General features: G+C 34.2%; 1 protein-coding gene across 9 annotated transcripts in view; it reads left to right on the top strand.

Moving 5' to 3' along the window:
- The window catches only part of UBR3 (ubiquitin protein ligase E3 component n-recognin 3), a 222767-nt gene that overhangs the window by 105241 nt on the left and 102481 nt on the right, over positions 1-15045 (top strand). For all 9 annotated transcript variants that reach the window (XM_036253642.1, XM_036253634.1, XM_036253638.1 and 6 more), the window contains exons 20-24: positions 1191-1332; positions 6139-6243; positions 7272-7445; positions 9519-9979; positions 13816-13904. In XM_036253642.1, coding sequence (XP_036109535.1) covers positions 1191-1332; positions 6139-6243; positions 7272-7445; positions 9519-9979; positions 13816-13904 — 971 coding nt within the window. The remainder of the gene's footprint in view (positions 1-1190; positions 1333-6138; positions 6244-7271; positions 7446-9518; positions 9980-13815; positions 13905-15045) is intronic.

The following is a 15045-nucleotide window of genomic DNA, read 5'->3' as shown; positions in this document are numbered from 1 at the left end:
TCTATTTTGTTTAATTGTTACAATTGGAAATAATTTTAATATATATTTTTTATTGATTGATTTTTTTAGGAAGGGGGAGAGAGAGAGAGACAGATCAATTTGTTGCTCCACTTATTTATGCGTTCATTAGTTGATTCTTGTATGTGCCTGGACTGGGGATTGAACCCGCAACCTTGGTGTATGGGGATGATGCTCAAACCAACTGAGCTACCTGGCCAGAGCACAACTGGAAATTTTTTTGCGTAGTTCGTTACTTTGCATGCTTTCTGTTTGTTTTTATTTGTTAACATTTTCCTATTCATATTTTTCTTTAGTTTTCATCCTTCTCTGTTCATTTTTATCCAGTATGGAAGGGCAATAATAATGTTCATTGTGGAGAGAATAGATATCCATTTTGCTTTTTTTTTTTTATAATCCTCACCAGAGGATATGTTCTTTTCATTGATGAGAGAGAGAGAGAGAGAGAGAGAGACATTTATCTGTTGTTTCCTGTACATGCCTTGACCAGGGGTTGAAACTGCAACCTGAGTATGTACCCTGACTAGGAATCAAACACTTCGGTGTACAGGACAATGCTCTAATCACTGACCCACATTGGCCAGGGCCCATTTGGCATTTTTATTTTATTTATTTATTTATTTTTAAATCCTCACCGAGGACATTTTTGGATTTATCTTCAGACAGAGCGGGAGGGAGAGAGGGAGGAAGAGAGAGAGAGAAACATCAATGTGAGAGAGACACATTGACTGGCTACCACCCACATGACCCCAACTGGGGTGGGAACAAACTGCAACCAAGATATGTGCCCTTAGCGGGAATTGAACCCGGGACTCTCTGGTCCGCAGGCCGTCACTCTAACCACTGAGCAAAACCGGCCAGGGTGAATTTTTAAGCAATTTGACTAAAAATAGTACTGCAGCCTTGGTCGTATGGCTTAGTTGGTTGGGCATCATTCTGTGCACCAAAAAGTTGCTGGTTCAACTTGTGCAGGAGGCAGCCGATCGATGTTTCTTTCTCACATCCATGTTTTTCCCTCTCCCTTTCTCCCTCTGTAACAATACATACAATCTTTTAAAAAAAATAGTACTGCATAGAAAATGTGACAAAAATTAATGACTATACATCGTAATTTAAGCTAGAGTTTCCTCTTGAGTCTATCATCTAATTTTAGTTTTGTTTTATTTTTACAGTTTAAAACAGAGTGGAAAGTTCCCTGGAAATCCCTGGCCTCCCTATAAGAAAAGGACTCCACTCCATCCCAGCTATAAAGGTCTCATGAGACTTTTGCACTGTAAAACTTTACACATTGTGCTATTCACTCTGCTTTACAAGGTACAGTAGTAATTTGAATAGAAAGACTTGGATTAGAATTTATTTCCATAATTTTCAAATAAAAGTGCTAAAGGATAATATTTTTGTAAAAGTACCATTTATAAAGCAAAGTGTATTTATACAATTAAGATGTATGAGGGTATTTTATAATCACATGTATATGAATTCTAAGTTAAAAATTAATGGAATAACTATACCATTCTTTGTGGAAAATTATTTATGTTATCCAGTTTCAGATTAGAAATATTTATATATGGCTTCTGTGGAACAAGAGGTGAAATATGGTGAGATTACAGGAGAAATGGAATGAAGAGCAGGGACGAAACAATCACTAGTATCCACTGTAATGACAAAACTAAGGTGGCAGCCATGGGGCCAGTGACCCTGTGTTTAAGGTTGTTTTCTTGTTTTGTTTTTTTTAACTCTGATTAGGAATATGACATGGAGGAATGTAAATGGGTTCCTATGTGATATCATTAATATTTTGCTTTTGTTAAATTTTTTAGGAATTCAAAAGATGATACTTTTACTTTCTTGTTACCTTGAATTTGTTTTATTCTTGAGTCTTCTTACATAGAACTGACTTATTTATTTGGCTAATATTAATTGTGTACTCAAAAATTGTATATATATAAAAATTTATTTATATATATATACCATAATATAATATATATAAATAAAACAGGCATATTTATGATCTAATCTGGATAAGAGATGAAAGACAAAAGAACTATACTCATGTTATATAGATAAAATTACTATAGACATTTATGAAGTAATTATAGATATAATAAACATATAATTAGATACAAAGAAAAACTATTGTTCTTCCTAATTAGAATTTTAAAAAATTAAATATTAAAAGACATAAGCCCTGGCCAGTTTGACTTAACGGTTAGAGCATTGGCCCATGGACCAAAGGGTCGGGGGTTTTGATTCTGGGTCAAGGGCATGTACCTGGGTTACTGGTTCAATCCTGGGCATTGGTCTGCAGAAGACAGCCAATTGATGTGTCTCTCTCACATCAATGTTTTTCTCTCTCTTTCCCTCCCTCCCTCCTTTCTACTCTCTCTAAAAATAATCAGTGGAAAGATATCCTCTGGTGAGGATGAACAACAAAATATAAAAAGAAAAGTAGGTATATTTGTTATGCAAATTTTCAATGACAACATACACATTTTTTATTACTTAAGAAAATATATATTAAATTTAGTTAAGTAGACACTTTAGTTTTTTTTCTTAATGTTTGCTATGTAATGAAATAATGCTTTTAGATTTTTTGTAGCACCCCGTTCATTTTTTTTTTTTTCTTTTAAATCTTCACTCAAAGATATTTTCTATTTATCTTCAGATAGACTTGGAGGGAGGGTGAGAGGGAGAGGGAGAGGGAGAGGGAGAGAGAGACAGAGAGACAGAGAGAAACATCAATGTGAGAGAGTCACATCGACTGGTTGCCTCCAGCATGACCCCCACCAGGGCTGGCAACAAACTGCAGTCGAGGTATGTACCCTTGACTGGAATCGAACCTGTGACTCATTGGTCTGTGGGCCTATGCTCTAACTGCTGAGCCAAACCAACCAGGGTGCCCCCCATTCTTTTCAACTCTACCCTATGACCAATTTTTCATTTTACTTATAAAAGTTACTCCTGTTAAGATTTTAGATATGTGCTTCAAAAAATGTCTTGAATGGTTTATTTTTATTAATTTCCAGGAGGATTATTTAGTAAAATGATTTAAAATATTTTTTCTTCATTAAAAAATAAAATATTTTTTCTTACTAAAATGATATTTATATTTATTTTACAAATAACAGACCTTTTTTGAATGTTTACTTAGTGGCAGATTTTGTTTCAAATGCTTTATATGTACTTATATACATTACTCTGTTTAATTCTAGCAAAAATTGATGAGTGAAAGTTCTGTTGTTATTTTCGTTTCTCAGATATTGATATTGAGTTTTACAGGATAAGTTACTAGTTAAGATGGTAAATCTGAGCACTGTTAGAATTAATTAGTAGTAAGACGATAATTCATGAATTCATGATTTAAAAATTGAAAAGCCTCACTGCAAATGATTTGTGTTGATTTAAGTTATATTTTTCAACCTTTTTTTAAAAAACCTCACCTGAGGATATTTTCTCATTTATCTTCAGATAAAGTGGGAAGGAGGGAGGGAGAGAGAGAAAGAGAGAGAGAGAGAGAGAGAGATTGAGAGAGAGAGAGAGAGAGTGAGAGAGAGAGTGAGAGAGAGAGAGAGAGAGAGTGAGAGAGAGAGAGAGATTGGTTGCCTCCTGCAGGACCCTGACCAGGACCACGGACTGAACTGCAAGCCATGTATGTAGCGCCCTTGACCAGAATCGAATCAGAGACTCTTTGGTCTGAGGGCTGACACTCTAACCACTGAGCAAAACCGGCCAGGGCATATTTTTCAACCTTTTTATTTGCTTAATGTAAAAATAGTATTTTATCAAAAATAGACAGGTAGGCAGTGTTTTAATTGTTATGAGATTATTATGAGAACATTTTAAAAAGTCTGAACTTTATAATAGCTTTTCTTACTTTAATAAAAATAGAAAGCTTTTCTAATTGACATTGCATTGCCAAGTCAACTTTCTAGAAGTCAAGGTCAGTGAACCATTTTCTTTCTTGCAATATTTAATGTTAAAAAACATTAATATAGAATGTGTTAATAAAATTCCCCAGAAAAATCATTTAAATTTTTTTTGCAACACCTAATAAAATGATTCTTTTTCGCTGTTTACTAATTTTTTTTTTTTTCTTTTTTATCCTCACCCGAGGATATTTTTCCATTTTTTGTACAGATAGAGTGGGAGGGAGAGAGAGGAAGAGAGAGAGAGAGAGAAACATCGACGTGAAGGGACACATCGAGTGGCTGCCACCCACACGACCAACCAGGGCCGGGGACAAACTGCAACCAAAGTACGTGCCCTTAGCGGGAACCGAACCCGGTCTCTCCGGACCGCAGGCCGACGCTCTAACCGCTGAGCCAAACCGGCCAGGGCTCGCTGTTTACTAATTTGAAACTGTGAATGGAATGTCACAGGATTTCAGGCCAAAATTTATTTGAATTTAATTAGTAATGTTTTATTAAGAGGAGGCAGTGTAGTAACAATAAGCAATCATTGGAAGGCTGAAATCTGTGTTCTAGTGTTGCTTACAGTAGCTGAGTGTGTGCCTGAGCCTTGATTTCCTCTTTATAAAGTAGTGGTTTAGAAAGGATGACCTCTGTTGCCTCCTGTCCTTCAACCCCTTCCTACTGCTGCTCTTGCTCCTCCCACTATTTGTTGAATACTAGTTGCTAGATACTGTACTAAACCAATCACGCGTATTAGCTCATGTAATTTTCACAATTCTGGACTTTTATTCCAGTTTTAAAGATGAAAAAATTAAGACCAGAATCTGTTGCTCAAGGTCAAATAACTAGATATAAACAATTTATATTTAAAAATTAGATTTTTAAAAGGTTTTGAAAGTCTGTGCTCCTCTGCCACAAAAAGATAAATGAAAAAGCCTTCTCAGTCGTCAAAAAAATAAAATAAAATAAAATAAAATAAAATAAATCATTAGGAGTAAATGCATTTAAAGTCTTTATTCTTTAGTTATAATAGATTAGTTTGCAAATGACTAAGTCCTTTTGAGTCCCCTCAGCTATTTGGGCAGTTTCTGTTGGGTTCAGAAGCCTAGGCTTTTCTCCTTTTCTCTTTCTGCAATCTTCCCCATAGCTGACAATGCCACTCCCTGCAGAATTTTTTCCTCTTATGCCTTCCATCATTTGGCTAGATGGCTTTTTTATAATGATGACAACATAATAGCTGCCAGTCCATTCTGGTTAGTAGTTTGTTGTCATATGAAATGGATGTAGGATAGCCCTGAAATCCTGCATAAGGTGTGTAAGGCTCGTATTGTGTAATTCATGTATAAGGTCAGATTTATTGATGTGTCCTGAGGGAAGCCTCTTCCTCACCATTTGCATGTTTTTTTCCTTTCTCACTCATATAAACCACACACTAACATACACATTTACACAACTGCACACAATACTCATGCTCAGAACTTTACTTTTAGAGATAAATTTTAAGAACATTGATGTTCCATAGACATTTATTGTTTTCCCAATTATATGTTAGGTACTATACTAGACACGTTTGCATGAATTATCCTATTTAATAAACTTATTCATCTGATATTCTTTTCATCAGTAGAAGAGTTCAGCAAATTAGGATGTAAAATATTCTTTTTTTTTTTTAAAGAATAGTCTATTTTTAGAGAGAGAGGAAGGGAGATGGAGAGGGAAAGAAACATTGATGTGAGAGCATAACATCGATTTGTAGCTGCCTCCTCCTGGGGATCGAGCCTGCAACCCAGGCATTTGCACTGAGAATCAGACCTGTGACCTTTTGATGCACAGGATGGTGCCCAACCAACTGAGCCACACCAGCCAGGGCAGATGTAAAATATTTTGTTAAATTATTTTTTTAGATACTAGTATATTTATAATAATGGATTTAGTGGACTGTTTAATGTGTTAACTTTAAGGAAATTGGTGAACTCTTATTTCTAGATATTGCTTAAAATACTATGTGATCTTGCAAGGGAACCTGTATTTTTTATTTTAGTTTGTCTTTTCACCAAGATATAGCTTTACTTAAATGTTTGATGATGCTATATATTTATGTATGTGTTTATGTTATTTTTATCTATAACATCAAAATGTTTTAGGATATTTAAATGAGATATATTTTGTGGGAAAAACTAATTATGAGGCTTTCCCCCCCTTTTTAAAGATTTTGATGGATCATCAAAATCTGTCAGAACACGTACTCTGCATGGTTTTATATCTGATTGAATTAGGACTCGAAAATTCTGCTGATGAGGAATCAGATGAAGAAGTAAGTAGTTTCTTTTATTTTTAAACATTAAAGTTATAACATGCCTTAATAAAGGTAATATGTCATCTTGAAATGTATTTATGAAATCATCTACTTGTGTATGATCTTCTTAAGAACTACTGGAAAAGGCCGTTTTTGATCTTTAAATTCAGGGTTTTTTAGAGGTTTCATAGATACATTAAACTCTACTTTTGGAATTATTGAATTTGAAATTTGTAAATTCATGATATATTGATCTAAGAAAAGAGGATAATGAATTTTTGGTGTTATGGTAATAACTGATTACTGGTAATAATCACTTCAGTCTAGAATGTCTAATAATTTGATTAGGGATTATTTTTGAGTAGCATATTTTTTGGTAAAGATTTTAAATTAATGGAGTGGATAGTGTTTTATGGAAGAATGTTTAAAGTACTTAAGAATACAAGTTAAGGTCTTTCAGGACTTTAGAAGTACCATTCCATAAAAGCAATTGTTTCTACAAATTGACTAAAATATAAGATATTCTCATTCCCTCCCTCCAAAAAGACAAATACAATACAACAGCAAAAAACAAACAAGTAAAAAGACTAGGTAGTACTTTGTAGTCTAAATTGAATCAATATATATTCTTCTATAGATATTAAAGGATCATTAAAACTCCTCTAAGACTAGGTCAGACTTTTAGTTGATTTTTCACACTTTCTTCCACAATTAGTCCAAATTACCTTTATTTGGCTGTATGATGAGTTATTACTAATGAGTGATGAAAAATATTCTGTGCTGTTAAGTATTTTGACTTTGAAAAATGTACTTTTTCAGGAGAAATTTAGCTGACTTCCATTGAATTTACCCAAATTAGTATTGAGAAATGTATTCTTGTATTTTGTATTTGATTTGGTTTTATTAGCACTTTGTAATTTGTGGATGAGGCTATAGGGGATTTAGGAATATGACAGATAGTGGATAATAATGTGGGCTTGTTATATCTCCATCATGCCTTAGACCTAACTTGACAAGGCTTGATATTCATTATGTTTCTGTTTTAGGCATCAGTGTGTGGACCAGAACGTTGTCATGACAGTTGGTTTCCTGGCAGTAATTTAGTATCCAACATGCGACACTTTATAAACTATGTAAGAGTGAGAGTTCCAGAGACTGCTCCTGAAGTGAAGAGAGACTCACCTGCAAGTACCAGCTCTGATAGCTTGGGTTCTTTACAAGTAAGTGCAGAAGCGAGAAAACAGGAAAGGCTTTATGTTATGTTGGGATAGATATATTGTTTAGATCATCCTGTGATATCCAAAAGAAAAATAAATGTGGTTATAGATAACTATGATTGTCTTTTATTTTTTCTGATATATCTGAGCAACTTCTGCTTCACCTATCTTTTTCCTTTAATCTGCCAGAGTTCACGAAGGCCTAAAGTTCTTCAAAGAGAGGTAGATGTATGCGATATGTGCATTAACTAGCAATAGGCTTTAACTGGAAATGTGGAAAAACACTGAAGTATCTGTGTGTATATGTGTATGTTTAATTAATATGGTTAAATTTTAAAAAGTGCTTAATGTATGCTTGTGTGTTTTTTATTTTATTTTTATATTTTATTTATTTTTTATCCTCACCCTAGGACACTTTTGCATTTATTTTCAGATAGAGCGGGAGGGAGAGAGGGAGGAAGAGAGAGAGAAACATTGATGTGAGAGAAACACATCGACTGTTTGCCACCTGCACAACCCCAATGGGGGCCGGGTGCAAACTGCAACCAAGGTACATGCCCTTAGTGGAAACTGAACCTGGGTCTCTCTGATCCATGGGCTGACGCTCTTAACTACTGAGCCAAACCGGCCAGGGCTGTATGTTTTTTATATATTGTTTTAGGTGTAATTTTAAAGAAAATTCATATTATTGAACTTAAAAAAATAATACTGAGAGTTTAATAGTGGGTTTTTCTTAGTAGTGTTAGAAATATTTTAGGCCAATTATAAGCAGTTCTGTTTACATTTAGCATTGTTACTAACAATTAAAAATAAATGTTTCCTAAATCAAAATAAATTTAATCCTTATGTCCTGGCAGCATGCCCATTTATTTTTTTATTTTTTATTTATTTTTTTGCTTTTGTGGCAATTGACTTTGATAAAATAAGCCCCACTTGTGTATTTGTACTCATTTTGGAAATCAGCTCTCATTGCATGTAGCTTAATTAATTTTTAAAAAACAAAAATGAAATATCTTGCAGTGACATGCCAAATAACTAAACTTAAACACCTCTAATTCCTACATCTATATATTTTTGTGAGTAGAGAACATTGAATTAGACATTTCTCATAGTGGAGTTAATTTGTAGGAGATTTCTTTGCCTTTGATAATGTGTTCTTGCTGTGAACATCATAAAGAATTTTGATTAAAATATCAGAATCTTTAAAAGAGGCAGCTTTGCCTCATGTGCTGGTAGAGAGCACTTTGAAAAACAGCTTGATGTTGAAAAAATAGCGTATATTATAATTTAACTCATCAAAGCTCAACTAGTAGTGGAGCATTCTTTCAATTCTTGCTTAAAAAATTAATGAAATCCATTAAACTGACTTGTATCTCACTTTAAAAATGATAACTAAGATCTTAAATGCAGTTTGACTGCTTTAGCATAAAGGCTATTTAGAAAATAAGTTGATAAATAGTTTAAAAAATCTGTTCAAATAATAAATTATAGGGATGTTCAAATATGAAACAGATCAATTTGATTTTTCATCTTTATATTTCATGTTAGTAATTCTAAACATATATGTTAGAAGTAATTTTCAAAATTTTGAAATTTCTTAAAAATAAAATTAATTCAGATTCGTTAACTTAGAAAAAAATTAATTTATAATTTTTTAAATAGGAAAATATAGCCGTCTTTTAGAAGTTAGTATAGTATTCTTTATGAATGTTGGGCAGAACAGCTTTTCTTCCTTTAAACTGATGAAGAACTTAATTTGTGATTCCTCTTTAATATGACTATAGATACTACTCAAGCTTTGTCTATTTTCTTTGGTAAATAGGCCCAGGAGGTTGCGAAAGAGGTGTCATCTTGGATAATCTCCTTGTTCCTTGTTACTGTTTTCAGATTGAGTGGATCTAAGTATATTTAGGAAGGACAGGTGAAGGGTCAGATATCCTTAAAGAGAACATCTATTGAATAAATATTTGGATGAAACTTTGAACATTCCCTTTGGAAAATGTCATACTAATATATGTTTGAACTCAACACTGAGTAACTTCTCTTGATTTCTTTCTTTCTCTTTTTTAACGGTAGAATTCTGGTACAGCTCAAGTTTTCAGCTTAGTAGCAGAGCGTAGAAAGAAGTTTCAGGAGATCATCAATCGCAGTAGCAATGAAGCAAATCAGGTGGTTCGTCCCAAAACTTCAAGTAAATGGTCTGCTCCTGGTTCAGCTCCACAGTTAACTACAGCCATTTTGGAAATTAAAGAAAGCATATTGTCTTTACTAATTAAACTTCACCACAAACTCTCAGGAAAACAAAACTCCTACTATCCTCCTTGGCTTGATGACATAGAAATTTTAATCCAACCAGAAATTCCTAAATATAGTCATGGAGATGGTATAACTGCAGTAGAAAGAATTTTATTAAAAGCTGCATTGCAAAGCAGAATGAACAAACGCATCATTGAAGAGATATGTAGAAAAGTGACCCCTCCTGTACCACCCAAAAAAATCACTGCAGCAGAGAAGAAAACATTGGACAAAGAAGAAAGGTATTTTTCATTTTTACTGTCTTAAACATGAATGGTACAGTTCAAGATACGATATAGTTTCCCTTATTGTCCATCTGAGGCTAGTCACCTGGGTGTTTAGCAGCTATATAGCTAATTGGTTTGTAAGTTAAATGGAACCAAACATAGTTGGTGCTTTTTGTGTAGTGTGCTTGAGTTAGTTGGTGTTGAGAAAACACAGGTTTCTGACATTAAATTATTGCCTTAAACTTGTAGGCCCCTGTGGAAAATAACTACTGTAATTACTGTGGGGAATCTAGTAATTCTTCTGTAGTTTTAAAAAACTTTTCTCAATTTAACTTTAAATGAGAACAGAATATTTAAAAAATATTTTATATGTATCTCAAAATAAAAATTTGACTATTTTAGTTCCTTTTGGTCCTTTCCACTCTTTCCAATGTATGATTGCCAGTTATTGAACAAGTAATGTTTGAAAACATATTCAGCGCTTTAGCTATTGGAACTTGAGATTGCTTTAAATTTGTTGTTAAAAATCATAATATTTATAAATTTAAAAAAAAAATTGTTCTTGATGATATTCCCTTTTACCAAGATAAGGGAAGATAGGAGGAGGTTCAGGCTTGGCAGTTTCATACATTACTGATTTTAAGGTGGATATCTCGGTGAAGATGTCCAGTCAAATACATTTGAGACTTAGGGGAGAATTCTGACTTGCAGCTACAGATTTGGGCCCATAGATAATAACAATTAAAGCCTTGAATATAGAAGAGTGTGTACAAAGAGAACACCTGATATAGGACTCAAGGAAAAATCATTACAGGGAGTGACTGAGGAAGAAGTACCCATGAAAGTGACTGAAAAGGGATGGCTAGAGTGGAATAGGAGGAAAACTTCAGAGAATGACATTAGAGAAGGCATGAGGAGGTTCAGAAAGGAAGAAACTTACCAAGATTGTTAAATGCTGCAAAAGTTCAGATAAGATTGGCTATCCCATTTGATCTTATAGTTCGGAAGTCATCTTTGGTAACTGTATCAGGAGCAATATCAGTCATGTATGTAGTTGTACTTTATTGCTCATGTAATTTCGTTACAGATAATTTGTGTTACAAGTATACATAAAAGGCTTAATATGTTGCCCTGGCCGGTTTGGCTCAGCGGTTAGAGCGTCGGCCTGCGGTCCAGAGAGACCCAGGTTCGGTGTCTGCTAAGGGCACGTACCTTGGTTGCAGTTTGTCCCCTGCAGTTTGTTCACAAGCACTTAATGATGATCCATTCCCAAATACCTGACCTATACACAAACTTGGCATCACTTTCATAATAGATTAACTTCATACAAAACAAGGTACAAATAGGAAACCTTAGATGGTTGTAACATTATGCAATCTCAGTATCTTCACCTCTGGGGTAATAACTTTCCCACATTAAGAAACTTGGCACCTGTAATGCACAATATATATTACTTTAAAAACATCAGTTTCCTTTTATGTAACCGATTTCTTGTAACCGTACCACACAAGAATGCCCTCCTATGCCAGGCTATTGGGTTTTGACACCCTGTGCTAGGACACTGTTGCCATCCGCCATGTTCAGGAAGGGAAGAAAGGGCAGGAGTGGATTTAATTTTTTCTGAAATAGCCAGTAAGTTTAATTAGTAAGGTGAGTGATCCATCTTGATAATTTTTTAGCTCAAAAACAATATAAAGCATATGAGTTGTAATTATAAAATAATAAAGTGAGTTTTCTTAGATGGATCCTAATTTATATTTAAAGTAAATGTTAGAAAAAGAAGTGTTAAAAATCTTTTGAACATTATTGGCATAAGTATGTAATTTCTTATGGTATGGTAGACTACAGTACTTTGCTTGGTAGATGTTTGTGATTATCTCCACTAATTGGATGGGAGCAGATGTGTGAATACTATACAAATTATTATTAGCATTTCATTCTTCCAAATTCTATATGCTATATCCTTGAATCATTTCAGATTAATAGAAGAATTCTTTTAGGTTTCCTTTAGAATATATTTAATAAAATGCTCGACTTTTATAGTATAGATATAATAAATGGTCAGTAAAAGAAACTGCTATAGTATACTCTATTCACTGTGGGTTTTTTTATTTTTAATCCTCACATAAGGATACGTTTTCATTGATTTTTAGAGAGAGAGAAAGAGGAAGGAGGATGGGGGGGGGTGGCGAGACACAAACACACACACACACACACACACACACACACACACACACACACACATTGATGTGAGAGAGAAACATCAGTTAGTTGCCTTTCGTACTTGCCCTGACTGGGGATCGAACCTGCAACCTGTTTGGTGTACTAAGACGGTGCTCCAACCAACTGAACCACCTGGCCAGGGCTCATTATGTTTTTAGTGTCCGTTGTATCATGGGCTATGTTCCTTTTTGAGTTTGTTTAAGTAAAAACTTTGTCTCTTGTAATGAGCTAATATTTAACTCATCTTCTAATTTTTTTCTTCTTCCTCTCCCTCCCCTCTTGTTTTAAATTACTATTTGAACCTTTCATCGCTGGGAGTAAAATTTTATGCTCACTAATATTGTTAGCATCCTCAAATCTAGGGAAGCTTAACTCCTTTCTTTCTTAGTTCACTTTTATTTTCTTATTCTTATGTTATAGTTCTATTGTATTTGTTTGTTTGTTTGTTTGTTTTTTATCCTCACCCGAGGATATTTTTCCATTTTTTGTACAGATAGAGTGGGAGGGAGAGAGAGGAAGGGAGAGAGAGTGAGAAACATCGATGTGAAGGGACACATCGAGTGGCTGCCACCCGCACGACCAACCAGGGCCAGGGACAAACTGCAACCGAAGTACGTGCCCTTAGCGGGAACCGAACCCGGGTCTCTCCAGACCGCAGGCCGACGCTCTTACCGCTGAGCCAAACCGGCCAGGGCTGTATTTTTTTTTTAACAGCCTCAAATTAAAATATTCTTTGGAAGTAGATAGGGATCATTAATAAATGGAATATAGTGAACAAATCCAAAGGAATATTCATGCTTATATTTGGAATATAGTTTTATTCTTTATGTTATATTTGAGACTCTTTCATATTCTTTTACTTAAAACAAAATAAAATAAACTTGCAATATTTCCTAGTAGAAACTGGGAAACTTCCTGACTTCTGTTCATTCTCTATTAGGAGAGACCTGTTGTTAAGGTGAGAGTAAATCTGACTGTTTTTATCTTTTAGATTCTGTATATATCTAAACATTATAGCTTCTTTTAGCAATCATCTTGCTCTTATTTCTTCTTGGGGTTCAATTTTTAGTTCTTTGCTAAAAAGATTCTTCTTGTTTTTGCCACCAACTGACATATGCATAGGAAATTGTGTTGTTGGAAATCCAAATTTTCTATTTTAATTATTATTTCATATTTTAAAGTAAATCTTGGATTTTATTTTTATATTTAAGCCAGTGAATTTCAAACCACTTTACAGCAGTAGATTCCTTTTTAAAATAAAGATAACATTTTATTTTTAAAGATGTTTTTATTGATTTTTAGAGAGGAACAGAGAGGGAAAGAGAGACACATTGATCAGCTGTTTCCTGCATGCCTCCTCTTGGGTATTGAGCCCGCAACCCAGGTACATGCTTTGATAGGGAATTGAACTGGGATCCTCCTGGTGCGTCGGTTGACGCTCAACCACTGAGCCACACCGGCCAGGCAGTGGAATTCTTTTAAGGACAATCTTACATGAAATTTAATGTTTAGTTCATGTTGTTTTCAAGTGTGTACTAGGGCTTTTTCATATATTATATACTCCTGAAAGATAGTAGATAAGCCTTTAGCCTGTCTGGTACTTACCACTTTATTTCTGTTTTATCTAGGCGACAAAAGGCTAGAGAGAGGCAGCAAAAATTGCTTGCAGAGTTTGCTTCACGACAGAAAAGCTTTATGGAAACTGCAATGGATGTTGGTAAGTCAAACTTTATTAATTTATAACTCTTATAATTACAGTTATTATCTAAGGGATCAGTCTAATATTCCATCAGTTTTAAACATTACAGAGAGATGATATCTGGTATTTATTTAAACAATGGAGTGATGGAAGATCAGACCTTTATTATAGGTAGTCCGTTCTATTGAGTATTTGCAGATTGAAAGATCTTTCTGATGTAGCATTACAGTTTCTTCCTGCTGTTCTCCTCTGTTAAATTCTCCTTTGGATTTGTGAGGTTCACCAGTATACATTTACTTATTCTGGTGTGTGTGTGTGTGTGTATGAAATTATCTTAAGATCCTTAAAACAGTTTTCAAATACATTTAGTGTCTCCTCCTTCTGCCACCCTTCAGTACTACTTAAAATCAGGTGCACTCTCACTTCATTTTCATTTGTACAATGCCATTTTCCTGTATGACTGTAGGTTGATTTGAGTAATCTTTTATAAACATTGGGGAAATAGATTAAATCTTGATTAATCTGTCTTTTGTTAACCAGAATACTCCCTTCCCTGACTACTTCTTGCATTCCTGTGATGTTTTTAGATAAAAATGCTGAAAGAAAAAAAAGTCAGGCATTTAGTTGAAATGTATATACATATGCATTAAACATGTATATACATTCTCATGCACTTTTGTGCACATAAGCACACACAACCAATGTCCAGAAGAGGTGTGGAGAGGGGGGTCAGTCTAGATTTAGCATAGTGTCTTCTGAACCATCAACAGTGGAGTTTATGTTCAGGATATAACTTTGATGTAAAGAATATGTAAAATCTGGTTTTTGGATTAATTTAGTATAAGTTGACCTTCTTATATGAAAGATGAGAATTTAGTTCATTGACACTACTTTCTCTTCCTCCATCTCTTCTGCTTTCCAAATATTTATAATTATACATTGTGTTTTTTACATATTAAATATAATTATAATATCTCTTAATTGTTGTATCTATAACCTGTTTCTTTAAAAATTTTTTTTAAAATTTATTTTAGAGAAGAAGGAAGAGGGAGAGAGAGAAACATTAATCTGTTGCCTCCCCTACTCACCCCGACCAAGAATTGGACCTACAACCTGGGTATGTGCCCTGACTGGAAATTGAACCCGAATTCTTTCCATG

Source organism: Molossus molossus, unplaced genomic scaffold (assembly GCF_014108415.1).
Source record: "Molossus molossus isolate mMolMol1 unplaced genomic scaffold, mMolMol1.p scaffold_m16_p_11, whole genome shotgun sequence".
Lineage (NCBI taxonomy): Eukaryota > Metazoa > Chordata > Mammalia > Chiroptera > Molossidae > Molossus > Molossus molossus.
This window is presented reverse-complemented; position numbering and strand designations above follow the sequence as displayed.